This window comes from Denticeps clupeoides, chromosome 2 (assembly GCF_900700375.1).
Source record: "Denticeps clupeoides chromosome 2, fDenClu1.1, whole genome shotgun sequence".
Taxonomy (NCBI): Eukaryota; Metazoa; Chordata; class Actinopteri; order Clupeiformes; family Denticipitidae; genus Denticeps; species Denticeps clupeoides.
In genome coordinates, this window is record NC_041708.1 from 33,055,170 (window position 1) to 33,075,895 (window position 20,726).

General features: G+C 43.3%; 1 protein-coding gene across 1 annotated transcript in view; it reads left to right on the top strand.

Annotated features, from left to right (window-relative positions):
* Positions 1-20,497, top strand: part of pip4k2aa (phosphatidylinositol-5-phosphate 4-kinase, type II, alpha a) — a 22,548-nt gene extending 2,051 nt beyond the window's left edge. Inside the window, exons 2-10 of the mRNA XM_028966043.1 lie at positions 6,029-6,126; positions 7,502-7,598; positions 9,908-10,060; positions 10,362-10,508; positions 10,652-10,690; positions 17,256-17,369; positions 17,527-17,758; positions 18,102-18,205; positions 18,463-20,497. Coding sequence (XP_028821876.1) covers positions 6,029-6,126; positions 7,502-7,598; positions 9,908-10,060; positions 10,362-10,508; positions 10,652-10,690; positions 17,256-17,369; positions 17,527-17,758; positions 18,102-18,205; positions 18,463-18,543 — 1,065 coding nt within the window. The 3' untranslated portion in view covers positions 18,544-20,497. The remainder of the gene's footprint in view (positions 1-6,028; positions 6,127-7,501; positions 7,599-9,907; positions 10,061-10,361; positions 10,509-10,651; positions 10,691-17,255; positions 17,370-17,526; positions 17,759-18,101; positions 18,206-18,462) is intronic.
* Positions 20,498-20,726: the final 229 nt, after the last annotated feature.

Consider the following 20,726-nt stretch of genomic DNA (forward strand, 5'->3'; position numbering starts at 1 on the left):
GTTGTTTAAAAGGCCACGGTGAAGGTCGGCGTCGCATTCGGTTCAACATGCGCCCTCCCTCCCGGCGCAGCGACGGTTGAAAGGAAGATGAGCGCCTCTTCGGCGCTGGCTTCCTGTCCTCGCGGAGGGCAAGCTGTGTTTGGTTCGGAGCGGAAAACCTGGCCCCGCTGCCATGGAGACAAACAGGAAGTGGCGGTGTGAACGTTGGGCCGAGGCGCCGAGCGATGTGTGCCGAGCTTGCAACGGTTGCTGAAACACGGCGGCCCTGGTTCATGCGGTCATTCTCTAATCCAAATCAAATTCACATTTCATTTGTCACATACGTAGTCATACACGGTACACGGTATGATGCGCAGTGACTGCTACAGAACACAGTATTGCAAATGTTGCAAGTATGCAATGAAGACCAATGTGCAAATATTGCAAACATAACCAAATATTACACTTTTACGGTCTCTTTAACATAAAATATGTGTAACAGGTAGGGTGAAGGTGTGCAAATGAGTGAAAGACAATGAACAAGATTTAAAAAAAAAAAAAAAAAAAGTAAAATGAGCAGTGATCGTGCAAGGCGGAAAAAAAGTGTAGAGATTTGTTCTATTTCTTCTGTTTTGTTCTAATTCTTAGATTTGAATCTAAATCTTCCGCCCGCTACTCGAGGAAAAGAGTGGTAGTAGCCTAGCGGGTAACACACTCGCCTCTGAACCAGAAGACCCAGGTTCAAATCCCGCTTACTACCATTGTGTCCCAGAGCAAGACACTTAACCCTAAGTTGCTCCAGGGGGGGACAAGTCGCTCTGGATAAGGGCGTCTGATAAATGCTGTAAATGTAAATGAAAAAGCAAGATTTTTTTTTTTTTTTTAATCTTTCAGCTGCACAATACAGTAATGTTGTTAGATGCAGCTTTCTGAGTTTATTAGTGAACCCTACTGCACAGTGTTTGTTTAAGTCGATCTGTGCACAGTAATGGGCGACGACAATCTTTAGTATGTTTTCATGTACAAACATCTGACGCTGAAGGTGGCAGCTTGAATCAAGAAGCAGGATGGACGTAGCTGCCAGCATCTGATATACACCACCACCTAATAATATATATATACTATCTAACACCTCCCTGGGAAGGGGAGGGGCGGTGCGGTATTCAACATCTAGAGGGTACGTGCTGTGTACCAATACGAGGTTGCTATGTGAACGTCTTATTGACGCACACACACACACACACACACACACACACTAAAACAATTCATTCATTCTAGTAGGATGACAGCAGGTCATCGCAAATAAAAATACAATTGGTTGCTGTTCAGCTGTTCGCTGATATTTTGCTGAAAATTATAAAATGAAAGTACAATCTATGATACAACAGTATTAATTGCAGTACCTCTTGTTTAGTTATTTGCTGTTTGTTGTGTTTAGTTCAGTTTTTTTTATATTGTGGGGGAAAAAAATGGTAATACTGATTATACATAATCTTTAATTTACCATAATCATTGATTACTCTGGAACATGGATACACTGTCAATAACACATTAATAAAAATAATGTCCGCAGTGTATCACAATGACAATCACTTCACCTTTTTTTTTTTTTTTTTTTTTTTTTTTAAATACATAAGCAAAGTACATTTGCTTCTTAATATCATTATAATGTCAGCATCAGGCAATACAACATTTGTTATGGAAAACTGAACTATGATGACCAAGAAATGGGTGTAGTTGCTGCGGGTTAATCCTTTTAAAATGACAGAATTATGAAAGATTAAATTACGAAAGGATTGAGTGTTCTTAATCGCATTTAGCAACGTCTCTGTGCCTGATTATCTATAATTTTTGCATTAAATGCGTGAAATCTGACTAAGTCAGCATAGATCCCTTTTTCTCCTCTGCCCTTTGCACTAGTGCAGAATTGAGAAAGAGATTCACGATGCTCCATCTGTGCTGTCACCAGATTTATATTTGCTGGTGTGAACATAGCAGCACAATTTTGAGGATTGGCAGATCAGGGGCTTGTTGTGGCTCCTGTTGTTAAATTGAACTTGTTGTGTCTGCTTGCTTTAGAAGAGCTAAATAAAAAGAAATTATATCAGTCTAAAGCGAAAAATTGTGTGGTGCCATTGAGCTGATGTCCAGGGATAAAGTTTTTTTTTTTTTTCTTCTTCTTCTTCACCAGTGAATATTTTACAGAATATAATAAATCTGAGTTTCCTTAGGTAAATTTATGAATTAAAGAACAGTATTATAATTCCAATTAAATCTTTAATTAGCTGATTTATAATACTACATTTCGTTGCCCTGTACTTGTACATGTGTAATGACAATAAAGTTGAATCTAATCTAATCTAATCTAATTTATCATTTTCTCACAATAAGCTTGGTTCTTTTAACTACGAACCGCTGCCTAAGGTCTTACTATAAGGATGTTTTTACTGAAGAAATTGCATTTGTTTTGTATGTATTTGTCAATGAAGTTTCCTCTAGGCTCCCATCTTTATTTTACTGTACTTACACTGATAAATGAATTATTTAAAATATATATATATATTTTTTTTTTCCCTCTGCCCTGAGCACTTCCAGACACTAATGTCATCTCCTCAAATCACAACGTTTGACATGGCAGTACCATGGTAAATGGTACCAGGCTTTCCTGAACTTGGATGGGACCATGGATGTCATGAAATAAAATTTGTTTCGTGTTATTTCTCATTTAGACTTTTTTTTTTTTTTATAATTGGGGAGTTTTGTAGCTGTTTCTGTCCTAATAGTCCAGCTGGCACCCCCCTGGGTGTTAAGATCAATACCATTGCTGTCCACCTCAGACATAGGGTGGACCACAGAACATCATTGAGTCTTAATGGCATAATGGATTCCCATTGGTGGGCTCTTCCTGCTGAGAGCTGCTCTGTCAGCAAGTTCAGTCCAGCTCATGCTGATTGGCGCAGCACGGGGCATTAATTTTTCACAGGGCTTTATAGGCTCGTTACAGTTACCCTACTGTAATGGATCTTTATCACAATGAATGTAATAAATGGAATGCAATAGGACAAATATACAACCACTGTTAGCAATTTTTTTTACTGCCACTGTTAGTAACATTATTCATTCTTAGACTGCTGACTGCACCTTAACTATTATTGCTATTGTTGTAAAGATTGTTTTGATTGTCTATGAGAAAAGAAATTTGCTAATAATAAAAACCTCTTGCAATTTTTTACACATTTATTCACTGCTGTGCAATGATGATGGGTGATCATGGTCCCAAATACTTGATAACACATAATCATTGTTGTCAAATTGTATGGATTTTTGTTCTGGTTTCTATGGTACTTTAATGTTTTGCATTTAAAGGTTTTTGCCTGGTTTGCAGTGAGCGGACAGAAAAAACAGAAGCAGCATGTAAAAAGCTGACAGCAAACAGGCCAGGGTCCTGGGACCCGAGCAGCATGACTAAGAGCCTTGCAGGATGTCAGTGAAATGTTGGGGGGTGGTGTGGACAGGGAAGAATTGAGTTATAATTAGACTTCTCCCGACCAAGAAATCACAAAAAAAAAAGCTGTCTCCTGTCACGGATATAGCTGTCCGCAAACACATGGAGAGATTTTTAGTCTGTGTAAAGCAAAGCCTTAAGGAGGAGGGGGGGAAGCTTTTCTCTCATTTTAGTTGAGTGAAGTGAAAGTGAAGCGATCGTCATTGTGATCCACAGCACATTGTGCACACAACGAAATGTGTCCTCTGCTTTTAACCATCACCCTTATGGGGCAGTGGTGGCCTAGTGGTTAGGGAAGCGGCCCCATAATCAGAAGGTTGCTGGTTAGAATCCCGATCTGCCAAGGTACCACTGAGGTGCCACTGAGCAAAGCACCGTCCCCACACACTGATTGGGATTTGATCCTGCAACCTTCTGCCCCAACCACCACTGCCCCCGAGTCAGGTCTTGGTAGACTAATAAATTTCAACCCTGTATGCATTTAGGGAAAAAGCCAATTTTGAACTCACTGGCAACATAGAAAATAATAAATTATTTCACATTGTCTTGTTTTTATGACGTGAAAATACCCCCCAAAATATTGGGACTCATCGGTACTCAGTACAAAGGAATTGTGAATAATCATCTTTATCCTAGGACTACTCATTCTTCTTCCTGATAGGAGTGTGGACTTCCATGAGGGTTATGGTCCCATCCGTAGTACATCAGTGCAGCTGATTGGTGTATGAGTATGAAAATGTTGTAAACAATATACGACATGAGCTTCAGTCACCAGCTGACAACAGCTTTGGATATTTGAGCGATGTCTTGTACAGCATCTCCACCAACACCACGGCACTGATTTACCAAGCATTAAAAAAGCCAATTATGGCACATCTTTACATCCCAAAAGTTGTTGGTTTTGCACCAAGGGTTTGCACTGACTGCTGGTAAAATACAAGTATAGTGTATGGCTTTCTTGTGGAGTAATATAGATTTTAATTGAGAAAAAAAAATTAAATATCAACGTTGTTTGTCAGATATTTGTCAGTTTGTCACATGCTTCGTTTTAGTAGTTTAGCTGTAGTTTAGTTTTAACCGCTGCCAGATTGCTATGCACCTTAAAACATACTCAAGATTTCATACCCCCGAGGACGGCATTAACACACTCCGAAGTGAATGCACGTGGTTTCACAGTGGCAATGTGGTGTGCCATAAAAACCAAACGGTGCCACATTCGCTCCACTCTCTGTGGCCGTTCACCGTTGTCACATCTGATCAAGTGGTGAATTAAATGGTTTTAGTACGAGACAACCTGTGTCCAAGCCACATAATCAAAGCTTTCCATGTTTCTGTGGATTAAGAGCCAGGAATATTGTCAAACAAATAATTGCTAAATATTACTAGAGTGTTTGATAATGTGGGTGTTTTGAAAATACTGTCTTGACGCTATATAATATATTGGGAGTGTCCACTAATGTCACATTCTCTCATCAGAATGTTTGAACAGGGTGTTGATAATCTGCGTATTTGTGACGTTCGCTTACATACCCTGTGTGCCAGGAAGGTGATGAGCTCCTCCCTTTTAAAATGAAAAATAAAGGATTAAAACCATTAATCGTTGGCGTAAAATGGATGTAATGTGTGTGTCAATTACACAGTAGATTTTGGGGAGCCGTATTTCCAGCACAACTTCACACCCATTCAAATGCACTGATATAAGCGTGCAGCACTGGGGTTTTAAATAAAACTTCCACTGCTGCAGCAGGTTAATATAGTTAATATCATTTCATATAGTCACAATAACAATACAAAAGGCCTTGAATACCCTGCTCGGAGCCCTATGTTGAATACCGGAATACCCGGAATTCTCAGAACAGATGGTTCAGTGGTTAATGTGCTGTCTTGCTTGTCTGTTATCTAATAGTTTATAGAACTTGTTCGAGCCCATTTGTAAGGTTATAAGGTGGTAGTAGCCTAGTGGGTAACACACTCGCCTATGAACCAGAAGACCCAGGTTGGAATCCCACTTACTACCATTGTGTCCCTGAGCAAGACACTTAACCCTAAGTTGCTCCAGGGGGACTGTCCCTGTAACTACTGATTGTAAGTCGCTCTGGATAAGGGCGTCTGATAAATGCTGTAAATGTAAATGTAAATCAGTACTTTACGCGAGGAGTAATTGAATTATGATTTTAAACATGACTTTGTGGGTTGTAATTTTAAAAGAAAAGAAAAAAAAACTACAAGACTACAGCCGGGGGGGCAGCAGGGTAGGTGATATGCAGATTGATCAGTTGTTATCTGTATCAGGGCTTTGTCTCAGTTCCTGGCTCAGTGAAGCGGGCCTTTGTGCTGCAGGGACGTCCCTTTGTGACTACCCAGAATTCATCACTCTCTATGTCATTATTGTGCCTGGCACATCAGGGTGCCTAGAACTCTCGAAACATGTGCCAGTCATGTGGCGCTGCACTATCAGTGTAAACATGTGTACAAAGACGGAAGCATTTATGACCTTGCAGTTCATGTTGATGGTGAAACTGAAATCTCCTCTTGCCCCCACAGATAAATGAGCTGAGTCACGTTCAGATCCCCATCATGCTAATGCCTGATGACTTCAAGGCATATTCCAAAATCAAAGTGGACAACCACCTCTTCAACAAGTGAGTGCGGCTCAGAAGAGCATCACTGCTGCTCATGCTTTCAGGCACTTTGTGTGTGTGTGTGTGTGTGTGTGTGTGTGTGTGTCCATGTGCGAGAGAGAGGCTATGAGTGTAAAAATTTGGGCATGTAGTAGTAATATGCCTTCTACCTAGATAGATAGCTATCTATAAATAACAAAGCTAATTGCAAACTCACAAAACAAGCCAACAAGCTGCAGCAGTGAAAATTGGTTAAAAAGCAGATAAATTGATAAAAGCAGAAAGAGAGCAAACGCTAGGAAAGCAGCTGAAGCTCAAGTAGACTCAGAATGAAGACAGTTCAGTAAATAGCTACTGTTGGCTTCATTCCTGTATATTCGTAGAATGAAATTACAAATCATATCAAATGACGTAATCAATTTCATCCAGAATTATGCTTACATTTTTCACAGCATAGAACAGTAGACAGTATTTTGTTATATGAAAATCAGCCACTGAGGGCGCTTTCACACCTTAGTTTGTTTGCTTTGGTCCGAATCAGTTGGTGAGTTTTGAACACCGTATCATTTTCCTCTTGGTTTGGTTCCCTTTCGCACGGGACAAAAGGCTAATTGGTCCGATGTATCGCTGTGGGAACAACAAAAGTAAATACAGGAAGTAGATCTACTGTGCTTGCGTGAAATTGGAGGGACATAATGGAAGTTAGTGTGCGCAGGTTGGCTGTTGCCCTGGCGATTTTATATTATACTGCATGCATTTAGGCAAAACATACATTTTAAAAATGTAGCGTGGTTATGTCTCGAAAAACAATATGCTGAAGCACTGGAACCGCCCAAGGCACATATCAAGGCAACACGGAACTGTGAAAATGACATTGAAATTTATCCATAATTCACTGTTCTCAAATCAGGTGATATCGCTTTGTCCTGTTTTGTTTCGGTCCGCATTCTTGTCATGCAGACCGCACCAGATTTCACGATTTAATTCGAAGCGAGACCACCTCTTTCTGTGGGTCTCGGCCCGGTTGTTTTGGTGCACACCCATGTGAGATTACCGTGTCCACACCAGATGAAACGAACCACACCGAGGGTGGAACAGAAGTTGAATTTGCATGAAGTGCCCTGTAGGTGTGAAAGCGCCCGAATGCAGTGACTGATCTGAAAACTTTAGTTGTGATCACATTCAAAGCCCTCTCACACAGCCCTGTACGAGTTTCAGCTACAAACATAAATGTAAATGTTGTACTGACGGTGATCTGCATTATTCAAATACACCCTTGCTGCTTCACACCTCGACACCGCATTTGGGATTTATAAATGATGCCTTTATTAGGCAGTTTGTGTAATGTGTGGAAAAGGTGTGTGGAGCAGTTCTTACGAGTTGTGTTTTTCTCCAGGGAAAATATGCCGAGCCATTTTAAATTCAAAGAGTACTGCCCCCTGGTATTTCGCAACTTGAGAGAGAGGTTCGGCCTTGATGACCAGGATTTTCAGGTATGTGCTCAAGGGGTGAAAGAAAAAAAAACACGACAAAAACTACGGGGCAAATAGTTGAGTAGTTTTCCCCTAGTGGTTTTACTCGAGATGTGTCTGCAGCATGGAATGCACCGGAAAAGAGTCGTTGATCTGCCTGGGAGGAACCCGTGATTAGTGAGCAGCGACCATTAAGCACTCCGAACGCTGTCGTAATGTAATGCTCCATTGTTCGGCGTCATGACGGTGCAATTCCACATCAACCTCCTGACACCACCAGCACCACCCACCCGTGAGGTCAAACTCTTAATTTCCTTCACTTCCTGTCCCAGACCTGACGATGACGCCTCGCGGTGAAGAAGACGGGAAAATCAATGTGCTTCAGGCCAATTTTTTAAACACTTGCAGCATAAGAACTAATAAGGAAGGATTGCCCCTTTACTTTCTGCAAGGAACTGCAGGCGTGGGCGGTGACTCTTTATCTGCCACATTGTGGGCATAATGCCATTATTAAGCCAATGGCTGCCATTATGCTTTCGGAGAAACCGAATCCCCGGCTGACCCCCCCCCAGTTTGAAGCGCAGAACACTGTGGGCCTCAGGATTCCCTCAGCTGTTGTCGAGGGATTAAGCCGCGTCTCTGTGTCCCGTGCTGCCTTCAGGCTCCACCGTAGGTGGCCGGGCCTTTATCCAGCCAGGTCACGCGCAAGGTCCTCGTTGATACGCTACCCTCCCGTTGGTCTTGGTCGGGGGCTGAGAACAAGGCAGGAGTGGTGGGGCAGCAGGAGGACGAGGGCAAACGAATTCAAAACGAGCGTAGGGAAAAGTGACAACCGTTTATTACAGTATAGATGGCCAATTATTTGCAGTGCTACCAATATCGTGGAAAACGGGGCGGAGCTAAAGGAATGAAGGAAATAAACACGTCTTTACCCAACATGACACCCTGGGTTGGCTAACCTGTCCCTCCAAAACATAGGGTGTATAACAGTGTAAGTCCTACGGGAGATACGTATGTGCTCACACTCCGTATTCCCCGCCGGGACTCCGGCCCGACCAGGAGAAAACAAACACGCGCAACACGAAACTGGGAAATTTCACTGAATGACAGCAAAAACGCACTCTTCTAGACACCGACACCAGGCGCCACCAAGGACAACAGGCAGAAATGCCGGGCCTGGAAGAAAAACGAAGACACACGAAGACACGTAACGGATACATGAACAAAAATGTAGTAAAATTATCGCGTCTGTTAGAATTTATTTTTTGATACTTGGACTATTCATTTTCAGTAACAGCTGTCTGTAGGCACTATTTTTAAACGCTGTGTTCGATGGGTGGAGGAAGGTCACCCGTCCTCCGGATTTAAATAAGGAAATAAAAGAACTGTTATTTGTGTCACCCAGAACATTTGAACAATGTTTAAAATGGGAGAAGCAGATGATTGACAGCTCTCACAAACGCAACTTCCTCATTGAGGATGATTGAAATACTTGACGTGCACAAACATTTTCATTTACAGGTAGATCTATGTTAGCAAAGCATTAAAAAACAAGCCAGGCAAACATTGTTTTAATGTCAATCAAGTGCCATTGGAAAACACAAATGTCTGTGTCTTTCTTAACAGGCCACTGTTTGCGAGATCTCTTTTTTGAGAAATGTTTTTTTTTTTTGTGACAAATGTTGCTCTATGAGCATTTATGGCTCTCTGCCCCCCCAGGCTTTAGTGCCAAACCCCAGTGTCATTACTCTCAGGAGCTCATCGGTATTCACACGTTCTCTCAGGAGGTACTTTGGGACAACAGTGCAAGGCAGTGGCAACACACACGCTCCTAAACCTCCCACTGTGGCATGCTGCTTTGAGATATTTCAAGCGGTTGGCTGGAAGTTGATTGGATGATTCATTAAAAGTCCGAGCCGGTTGTGCCAAGTTTTTGTGGACTTGCGGCGGTAAGTGGGTGGTTGGTTGCCTGTGACATGTGCCTCCAGACGCCAGGACCTCTGCAGCTGCGTCTGCCACTCGTCGTCGGTGGGGCAGGAGACGATCCCCAGCGGCCCTCTGAAGAGCGTCATGTCTCTTTCCATCAAGAAGCTCCACTGAATCGGGGACACATACTCTCACAAATGCACAAATACCCACACACAATCGCAGCTTCAGCATCCGACACCAGCCAGCTGACCTTCTTTTTCAGATGCAACCGATCCAATGGGCAGTGTTCTGGGCTGATCCATCTTAATTTAGAGCTTTTTGCTAAACAGCTGTTTTATTACGGTGTGGAACACGACCGTGGAGAACATCCAGTCTAACTCTATGATCTATGCTCTCCTCAGAACTCGTTAACGCGCAGCGCGCCCATTACCAGCGATGCCCAGGGTCGTAGCGGTGCTCGCTTCCACACCTCTTACGACAAGAGGTACGTCGTCAAGACCATCTCCAGCGAGGACGTCGCAGAGATGCACAACATCCTCAAGAAATATCACCAGGTATATGAACCTAAATAGCACGCTGTCCAGTAGGAATTTCACATTGTTGCTCAGATATGAGGGGCCCCGTCTTGCTTTGAATTTCCCAGAAGCCTCTGTTCAGAGGGGCAGTTTACCTCTCCTCCTCCTCCTCCTCGACTCTTTCGAGCAGTGTATTGTGCAACACTGGGCCACAGGCCCAGATCACCAGGAGTCCCTACCCAACAGTCAACCAGGAGCCTGGTGTTCATGTTAGAGTTAAAAATAGAATTAGAGTTAACGGTCCCGTCCGTCTGAATCTAAACCACCTCTCCCCGTGCAGTACATTGTTGAGTGTCACGGGAGCACACTGCTGCCTCAGTTCCTGGGAATGTACCGGATCACGGTAGACGGCGTGGAGACATACATGATCGTCACCCGAAATGTCTTCAGCCACCGCCTCTCTGTGTACAAAAAGTATGACCTGAAGGTAGGTGAAGACCTTTTAATGAAATATCCACAAGTGATAAGTAATAATCCTGGCTGCATTGAAGGGGATGTATGTTTTTTTTTTTTTTGTTTTTTTTTTTTTATATATATATATATAAAAAAATATTTTTTTCTGTTTCACAGGGATCCACAGTTGCTAGAGAGGCGAGTGACAAGGAGAAGGTAACCGCAGTCTCATCCTATGGCTCTAGTGCATTGTGTCAGACACTTTTCTGCTGAGCTGGCAGTTTTTCCAAGTTGCGTTAAAGTGATGACTGTGAGGTTCATGGCCAGTCAAACGTTCGGACACAGCTTCTCTGCAGAGACGGTGGAGACCGTGATGAATATATGCCGCTATATGGTGCTACATGCTTAGTGCACAAAAGTGGTGCCCCGTGATTGTTTTTCCTCTTTTCGTCTTAATGACTGAGCTTCATGAGATGTTTTTAATTAACATGAGTGACCAATTCCTTACCATTCTCTTAAAACAAGGAACATTTTGCTTTGTTTTCCAACTTTTTTTGTTTACTACATATCTCATGTGCCTTGTCATAGGCTGGGGCAGTGGCGGCCTAGTGGTTAAGGAAGCGGCCCCGTAATCAGAAGGTTGCCGGTTCGAATCCCGATCTGCCAAGGTACCCCGAGGTGCCACTGAGCAAAGCACCGTCCCCACACACTGCTCCCCGGGGCGCCTGTCATGGCTGCCCACTGCTCACTCAGGGTGATGGGTTAAATGCAGAGGACAAATTTCACTGTGTGCACTGTGTGCTGTGCTGCTGTGTATCACGTGTGACAATAATTGTCTTAATTCATCAGATAATTCCCTTTGTCTTGAGCTCCAAATGTACCAGGCATGTAGTAAGTGGGACTACACGACTTAATAAACATATATTGGTGATGCTAAGCAGAGACTAAGCAGAGATCTTTTATTAACGGGTGAATGGTAGGGGCAGTGGTGGCCTAGCGGTTAAGGAAGTGACCCCGTAATCAGAAGGTTGCCGGTTCGAATCCCGATCCGTCAAGGTGCCACTGAGCAAAAGCACCGTCCCCACAGAGGACACATTTCACCGTGCGCACCGTGTGCTGTGCTGCTGTGTATCACAATGACAATCACTTCACTTCACTTTGAATAACATTGGTTATGTTTAGTAACTGTTTACTGCTAATTTTGGGACATTGTGAAGAAAATGCGTGGATGTTAAGTGGCTTGACGGAGCTCCGCCTTGAGTGAACAGTTTAGTTAAAGATCCAAACATTCTTAATTTAGCCATCCTGTGGATTACAGTCAGGCAGCTCCCTGTGACACAGGCCGTGAGGGGTCCAAAAGATTACGCGGATGAACACGCCTGACCTTTCTTTTCCTGTCCTGCGGCTTATGTGGGATGGCATTTGTCCCTCTATATTTTAATGCCTGTCTGTTGTGGATGTGAAAGGACAGACAGAATTGACCTGCATGTCTGTATTTCTGCACCGAATATACCCACAGTGTCCAATGGGTAGTCCATTGAGTTCCAGATATTGTTGTAAATTTGTGACCCACAGCGCAGTTCCCCTAATTACTTCTGCATTAAGTATTAGTTTTGGGGCAGATGGTGGCCTAGCGGCACAGGAAGCGGACTCGTAAGGGTTGCGGTTTCAAATCCTGAAATGCCAAGGTGCCACTGAGGTTCCCGTGAGCAAGTTACTGTCCCCACACCCTGCTCCCTAGGCACCTTTCATGACTGCCCACGTATCACATTTACAGAAATAATCACTTTTACTTTCACACTTTCACTTTTATTTCAATTCAATTCTATTGTGCTCACCAAACATGTAAAGCATGTACTAGCCTGGGACGCAGCGGCAACAGCAGCAGCAGTAGGCCTGGTGAAGGACGTAAAACCCTTTCACTCGTCCAACAGCTGCTCTCCCTGCAGGCTTACATTGTTTAACCTTGGACACATATAGAACTGTCGCGTTCACTGTAAAGACAAGCTTGTATCCGCCTATTACTGTTTACTAAAGCTGTTTTTATTTGTCTCATCTTTTGGACATGCCGTCCAAAAGGAGGTGGCTTCTCTTCGGAAGCAGCCAGACTACCTGCTCTACTGTTTGTGACATGGCGGTGAATGACCGTAGAATAGTATACGAATACAGGCGTGAGTATTACCGAAGGAACAGGGGGTTAGGCAACTTAGACAAGCTTGGTAAATTAGCAGATGGAATATTTAGTACTGTGTACCCAACATTGGTAGTTATCCCACTTCTGACAGAAAGTCCTGGTTTCCTTAGAGAAGTGGGGGCCTAGCAGTTAAGGAAGCGGCCCCGTAATCAGAAGGTTGCCGGTTCGAATCCCGATCTGCCAAGGTGCCACTGAGCAAAAGCACCGTCCCCACACACTGCTCCCCGGGCGCCTGTCATGGCTGCCCACTGCTCACTCAGGGTGATGGGTTAAATGCAGAGGACAAATTTCACTGTGTGCACCGTGTGCTGTGCTGCTGTGTATCACATGTGACAAACACTTCACTTTCGCTTTATGAAAATGAACGGCTTAATTTGCTCCGACAGCGAAACGCAGTTGTACCCAACATCAGGCAACACAACTGGTGGTGAGTTTTTAGGTTTTAGGTGGACCGTGCGCAATGCTGCAATAAACAGGGATTATGTGCCATTATAAGGTGTTGTGTGGGTTGGAGTGGGAATAGTAACCCTGAGTTGGTCCGTTCATTAATGCAGAAGTAAAAAAATTTTTTGTAGAGTAAAACCAAATAGGCTGGAGCTGCCAGTCCAGCACATTAGTGAAACCTGGGTGGATCATTGAGAACCATAATCTTTTCAGAAAAATGTGGATGGGGAAAATGATCTTGAGTGATTGATCAGAAATCAGTTAAACGTTTGGTGAAGTGAAAAATGCACGGTTGAACTAATGAAAGTAAAGTAAAAAAAAAAAAAAAAAAATCCATGGGTGGTAGTAGCCTAGGCCACAAAGTCACAGGTTTAAACCCCACTTGTGTCCCTGAGTGTCTCCAGGGGGACTGTCCCTGTCCTTACTGATTGTAAGTCCCTCTGGATAAGGGCATCTGATAAAAAAAAGTTGTTTATTTTGACCTTTTTAAAACAGTGATGTCTTTTCCATGACCGAGCAGTGTGCCTTTCGTCATTTGAAGTGCTTTTTCAAAAGCATTTGTGTCTGCTGTGTGGGTTGGGTGTGTATACACAGTCCTTGAAGGAGCAGCCTGCACTTGAATTAATTATCTTAGCTATTTTTGTCCCCCCCCCCTGACGTTAATGGTTGCAGCTCGCTTTCTGTTGTTGCTGCCAGAAACAGCTTTAGAGATCCACCAGTGATGTCGAAACTGCACCACCGCTGTGCACACCCATCCCTGCACTACTTGCACGTACTGTTTCTGCTACATCACAGGCAAACACACTAGTTCTTAAGAACTCTCAGACAACTCTGAACGTGTATACGTTTTTTTTTTTTCTTCTTTCCATTGTTTCTGGCTCTACCTTCACAATCAAATGAACCTTCCAGCTTTCCTGGTAATACTTGTCAAATCCCATATCCTTTATGGGATCTATATGAGGATCAGCGCTACACACATGGTTATTTATAGCCCTCGACATAGGCCGTCCATGCTGAGCATTCATGCTGTCTGTTTTTTATTTTTAAGTTGTACCTTTTCAGTTAAAAGTTTTAGACCCTGAGAAGAGGGTAGATGTCCATGTTCCGACACCAATGTCAATTTCTAGGACAGTGGTAAAGTGAAGTGATTGTCACATGTGATACACAGCAGCACACAGTGCACACAGTGAAATTTGTCCTCTGCATTTATCCCATCACCCTGAGTGAGCAGTGGGCAGCCATGACAGGCGCCCGGGGAGCAGTGTGTGGGGACGGTGCTTTGCTCAGTGGCACCTTGGCGGATCGGGATTCGAACCGGCAACCTTCTGATTACAGGGCCGCTTCCTTAACTGCTAGGCCACCACTGCCCCGTGGTGGCCTAGTGGGTAAGGAAGTGCACTCCAACTGAAGGGTTGCTGGTTCAAATCCCAAACCGCCACGGTGCCACTGAGGTACCGTCCCTACCCACCCCTGTCATGGCTGCCCACTGCTCACAAACGATGATGGGTTAAAAGCAGAGGACACATTTCCTTGTGTCGCAGAGTGCTGCGATTGCTGTGCATTACAATGACAAAATCAAGCCTTTTCACTTTTGTTCTCTCATCTTCATACATGTCTGATTAATTAAACCACTATGGGCACCACCTCCAAACAGGCACTATTCGCAGCGCTAAGCGTGGGACTTGTTCGTTAGTGTAATGACTTAAAAGCATTTACAAAGTACACCGCGCCATTTTGCAAAGTTTCAGTTAACCAGCTCCAACTCCCCGTTTCACCGACAGGTGTGTCCTAAACCCAACAGGAAGTCTGTCCATTTTAATCAAATGTGCCTTTTTGGTCCTGATGATTTATCATGTAAGAGGAAGTTGCTGTCGTTCGCACGTACAACATGCGATCTTGACCAAACTTCACATGAATGATAAGGATGTGGTCCGAACTGAGTGTGTGTGCGACGTTTCATGATAAGTCGAAGCATCACCTGGTGGCAACAGGAAAGCTTTACTTTACGCTGCTTTGTTCCTCACAAGTATATCGTAAATACCTGAAATGTGTTTCGAAGAGCCTTAGGTCCTTTGGGATGTGGATGTGTGAAAAGTGTGAGATTTCATTGACTGACTTGACCACGGAATGTCGGCAAATTTCAATGATTCGCCATGGAACAGGAAGCTGCTGTCCTTTGCTCATACAACATCCCATCTGAACCAAACTTCATATGATTGGTCAGAGTCCGGCCCTGATGAACTTTCCAGTATAGTCGCAGCGCCACCTAGTGGAAACCGATCTGCACCAAACTTAGCACGATTGATAAGTGTCACAGCCTAAACAACATATTGAATAAAGTTTCCTAAATAGTTGCAGCACCACCTAGTAGACACAGTAACTATCTTACATCAACCAGTCTTTATCAAACTTTGTACGATTGAGTCCCGACCTGATTAACTTAACGAATAAAGTTTCTGAGTTAGTCAAGGGCCACCTAGTGGAACCGAAAAAAGTTTAGAACAAAACGCGATCTGCACCAAACTTTGTTCATTTTCTTATTGAGGCTGTGACACTCCTACAAATTTTCCAGAATAGTTGCAGCACACAGGAAATGACCCTACAATGTCAACTGACACCAAACTTGGCACATTTGATCAGAGTCTTGGCCTGAAAAAAAGTAATGCATGAAATTTCTGTAATATCAGAAAAGCTATATAACTAATGACATCAGCCAATGTGCACAACACTTGGTGCGATTGATAAGAACATCAGGTTACACGGTTGCTGAAAGCGGCGTCCTGCGCATGTGTTGCATGCTTTGGGCTCGATCATCACTGCTCGCAATTTTTATTATTATTATTATTATTAATATTATTATTCTCCATCTCACTGAGTTTGCCATTTTTCAGGTGCTTCCTATGCACAAAAACTCAGTTTTATTTGCCACACATATCACAATTCATGCAAAGCTCATACTGAGACAGGTCTTGACCCTGGCGTGGCCAGGGGGCTCAAACGCCACCTAACGCGGTATATCTATATATTGTTTTAAATTATATGCTTTCAAGCTCAGCTCACTGACGCAACATCAAACTCACACCAGAGTTGCTGAGCATCAAGATAACATTTCACATGTCAAAAATCTTTGACTGTGTTGCCGCGTGGTGGTGTTAAATTGATCTGATACTACATCAGGTTGCCCTGTGCTTGTGTCTCTGTGTGTGTGAAGCTTAGGAAGGAATCAGCAGAGGAATCAGATGGCTGACACTTTCAATGAATACTGAATTTGGTAAAACCAAGCACACATCCATTTTACAATGACATCAAAGGGTGTTGCACCATGTTTGCGAGGGACTGCTAATCACTGCTTGTGGTTATATTTAAAGATTGTGTGTTTAAAATGGCATCTTAGCGCTAGTTTGAAAGCACTGCCCTGTATGAATCTGGCTCAAACATGGTGGTGGACTAATGATTGTCTGAATGTTCCACAAAATATCAAGTCTGAGTGAATAATGATCGACCATTGTTTGCTTGGGAGCCGTTCTTTCTGCCCATTTTCCTTCTTCAGACTGCCAGAAGACTTCATCCTTCTGGCAAAAATCTTGTTCCAACTGGAGTGCCTTGCATGTGAACGAGGTTTTTAGGCTATATTTGGCCGGATTGGTGAATCTTGGCTATCGATGACCTACATTCAGCACTGATTCTCTTTCACCACCACTTGCTTTTCGAATGTGAAGAGGCTCTTTGCAGAGCAGGCAGGGGCTGAATTTAATTAGGTTTTGAGAAACGTTGCTGGAGTTTAATGGCTTTATAAGCCCTTGCTTATACTCTTCAAGCCTTCGGCATATTTCAGCATGGGCCCAGCAAAAAGCAACAACAAAACTTGGCGGTATCGTGGGGGAGCTGCTGCTCATTTGCTTTTGCCCTGAGGGGTTTTGTGATTGTAGCACGTTGGGTTCAGAGCTGGTGTTTATGTGTAGAAGATTCACACGTTTTTTGCAATCTTAATTCTCTTGGGTGAGCATATCGCCTCTTTCCGACAGTGCAAGGCAACCTCTCATGGCAGTAGGTGGCATTACACTTTAAATGGGTCGTCAGAATATGCATTCGTTCTGTCTTATTATAGAGCGTTTGTGTCTTTGTATTTCTTTTGCTGTTAAGGCGAAGGAACTTCCCACATTCAAGGACAACGACTTCATCAACGAAGGTCAAAAAATCTACATTGATGAGGAAAACAAGAAGATTTTCCTTGATAAGTTGAGGAAAGATGTGGAGGTACATTGCAAATGTGAAAATATAAACCTAAAAGAAGTTCAGGACAATGATTGGTCTACCCCTGCTCCTTACTTAACCTGGTTTTTAAAACTAGCGCTATTAATACTTAATATCCTTGCTCGCCTGTACTTTTCTGTACCCGCCCCGCCTTGTTCAGTTCCTGGCGCAGCTGAAGCTGATGGACTACAGCCTTCTGGTGGGCATCCACGATGTGGAGTGGGCCGAGCAGCAGGAGGAGGTGGAGAGTGAGGACAACGAGGGCGATGAGGAGGGTGAGAGCGACGGCACCCCCCCAGACAGCCCCAGCAACACGCTGGACAGCAGCAAGCCCCTCGCTCCTGGAGAGTTTGATGCTACTATCGATGTCTACGCCATCAAGAGCCATGACAGTAGGTGACCCACCAGCCTCACCTGTTCACACTTAACGCCAAGGACAGGAAATGTCTGGTTCAGCATCACAACGCACAACATTTTTTTATCTATTTTTTTTTTCTAGACATATTTATAATACAAAATTTATGTATGCAGTTCAAGACTGCAGATTTTCTATTAATCCCAACCTCTAGTCAGTATGAAAAATAATAAATAGATAATAAAGGCAAGTGCCATGCCTTGTTTACCAGCACTGTTTAATAATATAACACTGTATATAATGTGGATTTTATAGTACTCCTAACATTCAGATTAAGCAAGTCATTTTTTTTTGTCTTCTTGTTCTCTTTCTTCTGGAAGATGCTCCTAGGAAAGGGGTCTACTTCATGGCCATCATTGACATTCTGACACATTACGATGCCAAGAAAAAAGCAGCCCACGCAGCCAAAACTGTAAAACATGGGGTGAGAAGCTGATTGGCTTTAACATTCTTGTTCTTGTGTTAAAAATTTAGCACATGGATTTGATTTGACATCTTTTAGCACGTCCCATTTGTCCGTAAAAGTTACGCCTTAAGCTTATTTAGTTTATTTATTGACCTTCAATGAAAACTAATTGAAACCAGCACGCATAGTTGTATATTTATGGCCACATCGTTTGATTCAGTGGGCCTAACTCCATGGCGACAGGTTGACGGGTCGGGTTTTCCTGTTTTGTACAGGCAGGGGCGGAGATCTCCACAGTGAACCCCGAGCAGTACTCTAAGAGGTTCTACGACTTCATCACCACCATCCTGCCATAACCCGCGCCGCCTCATGGAGTTTACTGGGTATAAGGGGGACGCCAGCAGCGGGGTGTTACGAAAGCACTCGCCGGCTCTGCTGCAGAAGGCACCCGCACAGCAGCTACAACCACCATACGTTTACATTTTGTCCTTGCTGATTTGTGTATATTTTACGGGACCATAAAGAAGAAGAAAAAGGGGGTTTTGGTGGGGGCTTTGATTTTAATAACATTTTGTTGCAATGTCTGTTACGGCTTTGTTAAGTGTTCCATTTGTGTGTGTTTTTTTTTGGAGGGGGCGGGTGTTTGTGGGTGGGACAGCAGCAGGGGAGGGGCACGTGGGTCAGCGCGAAGAACCTCCGCCCACCCCAACACCAAACTCCGTGCATCTAGCTCCGTTACGTCGGCCCTGCTGGTGGAGGCTGGCAGCAGTAGCACTTCCGTGGACTCGTCCGCAGGACTTGTCTCGCCTGGGACATTAACATTTTAATGAAGACACCCCCCCCACCCCCCCGGTGTCCACCTTAGCACTCAACAAGACTGTGTCTCTGTTTTTAAAGCCTACGTGGTGGACAAAGGTAATGTGTGACTTTATTTCAGCAGAATTTTGCCTCTTTTCGGACGTCCGTGCATCTGTTACATGACCTGCAGTCACCATCAGCACCTTAAACACGTTGCACTTTTTTTGGATCGCTTATTCTGTAAACTGCTGCAGCGAAGGCATTTCTGGACACAGCCCCGCTGTCCTTGTATTTGGAACAAAAATGTGCTTTCTTCATATGAACCAATTTACCTCCATCTAATGCACCAGTAGGCACACTCTGGTGACGTATTTCAGTGTTAAAGTAGATACGGCTAGGCTGGTGTGCCCAGATCCTTCTCTTTATACCTTTTCTGTTGGTTTTTTTTTTTTTTTTTTAAGACAACCACTGTCACTGTTGAGCTGTAAATCCAGTCTGTGTTGCTCTTCAAAAATTCCTTGCTTGTTTTAGGTTGGCAGACTATGTAAGTGATGTATTTTGCACATGACAGAAGGAACCAAATGTCAGCTCATCCCACCATGGAATAAACAAGGGAAGTAAAAAAAATCGTGCCAGGAGGCACACGTGATTACTACTCCACGCAAAACCGCTTCTGCTCACTGGATATATATTCAAAAATATGTAAAATCTACCCACGCCAAGTCGAAGTGCTCTCATAAATGAAGAATTTGTACAACGCTTAAGTGCTGTAAAATGCACGTTGTGGGTTTTTTTTGTCGCCCCCGGTCGAGAGCGGATCCATCCCAACCCCACGTATTTCCCAGACCTTATTCCAAACCTTACTCAGTGTCTACACTGTGCAAGAGGTGTGCCTTTTTAACTTCGAATTATTTCTATTTTTACTTTTTTTCTTCTTCTTCTTCAAAAAGTTTATTCTTTTTCTATATGTATTGTGATTTGTAAAAATCCTGGATTTTCCACCATTTTGTATATGATTTTGGTACAGTAAGCCCGTAGTTAGGAGAGCTAACTGCGGATTTTATTTCCCTTTTTTTTAAGTATTTGCAGGCCTTTTTGTTGTTGTACATTGTTTTTGGACCCGTTTATTTGACCTTAATTCCCACACCAGTCCACACCATTTTCATTCAAGAAAAATACATAATTTTTTATCCTTTTTTTAATCATTTTTAAAATCATTTCCTTGTCATCCTGTGATTTAGTTTTCCCTTTTTATAGATTGATATTAATATGCCTTTTAACCCTCTACGATGTTGTTCGTTTTGCCAAAACTTTTATCTTTCATTTTCTTTTACGGTCAAATTGCAGACGTTTTACATGTGTTCAATGCATTTTTCCCCCTTCCACATATATGACTTGCAGTTCTATTTTTGATTTTCAGAGATATACATTTATAAAGGAAAGCGGTGTGCGTGAGCGCTGCGCGATGCGAACACACAAAAGGAGAGAATAATAAAAAAAAAATTAAAAAAAGAATGAATGAATCACGCTCCATTTCCGCCTGCGCTGCGAGCTACAATAAAAGTTTTTGTCTGACGATATATGATCAGCTGGCGTATTTCCTTTTACTCTGTTCTGACACGGTGACGTTTATTTATCCGCATTTTCCTCCAGGCCCCTGATGGTAAACGTGATTTTTCTCCAAAAAAAAAAAAAGTTTTACACAAACTTCTCAGGTTTGCCAAAAAAAGGTGCGCCTGGG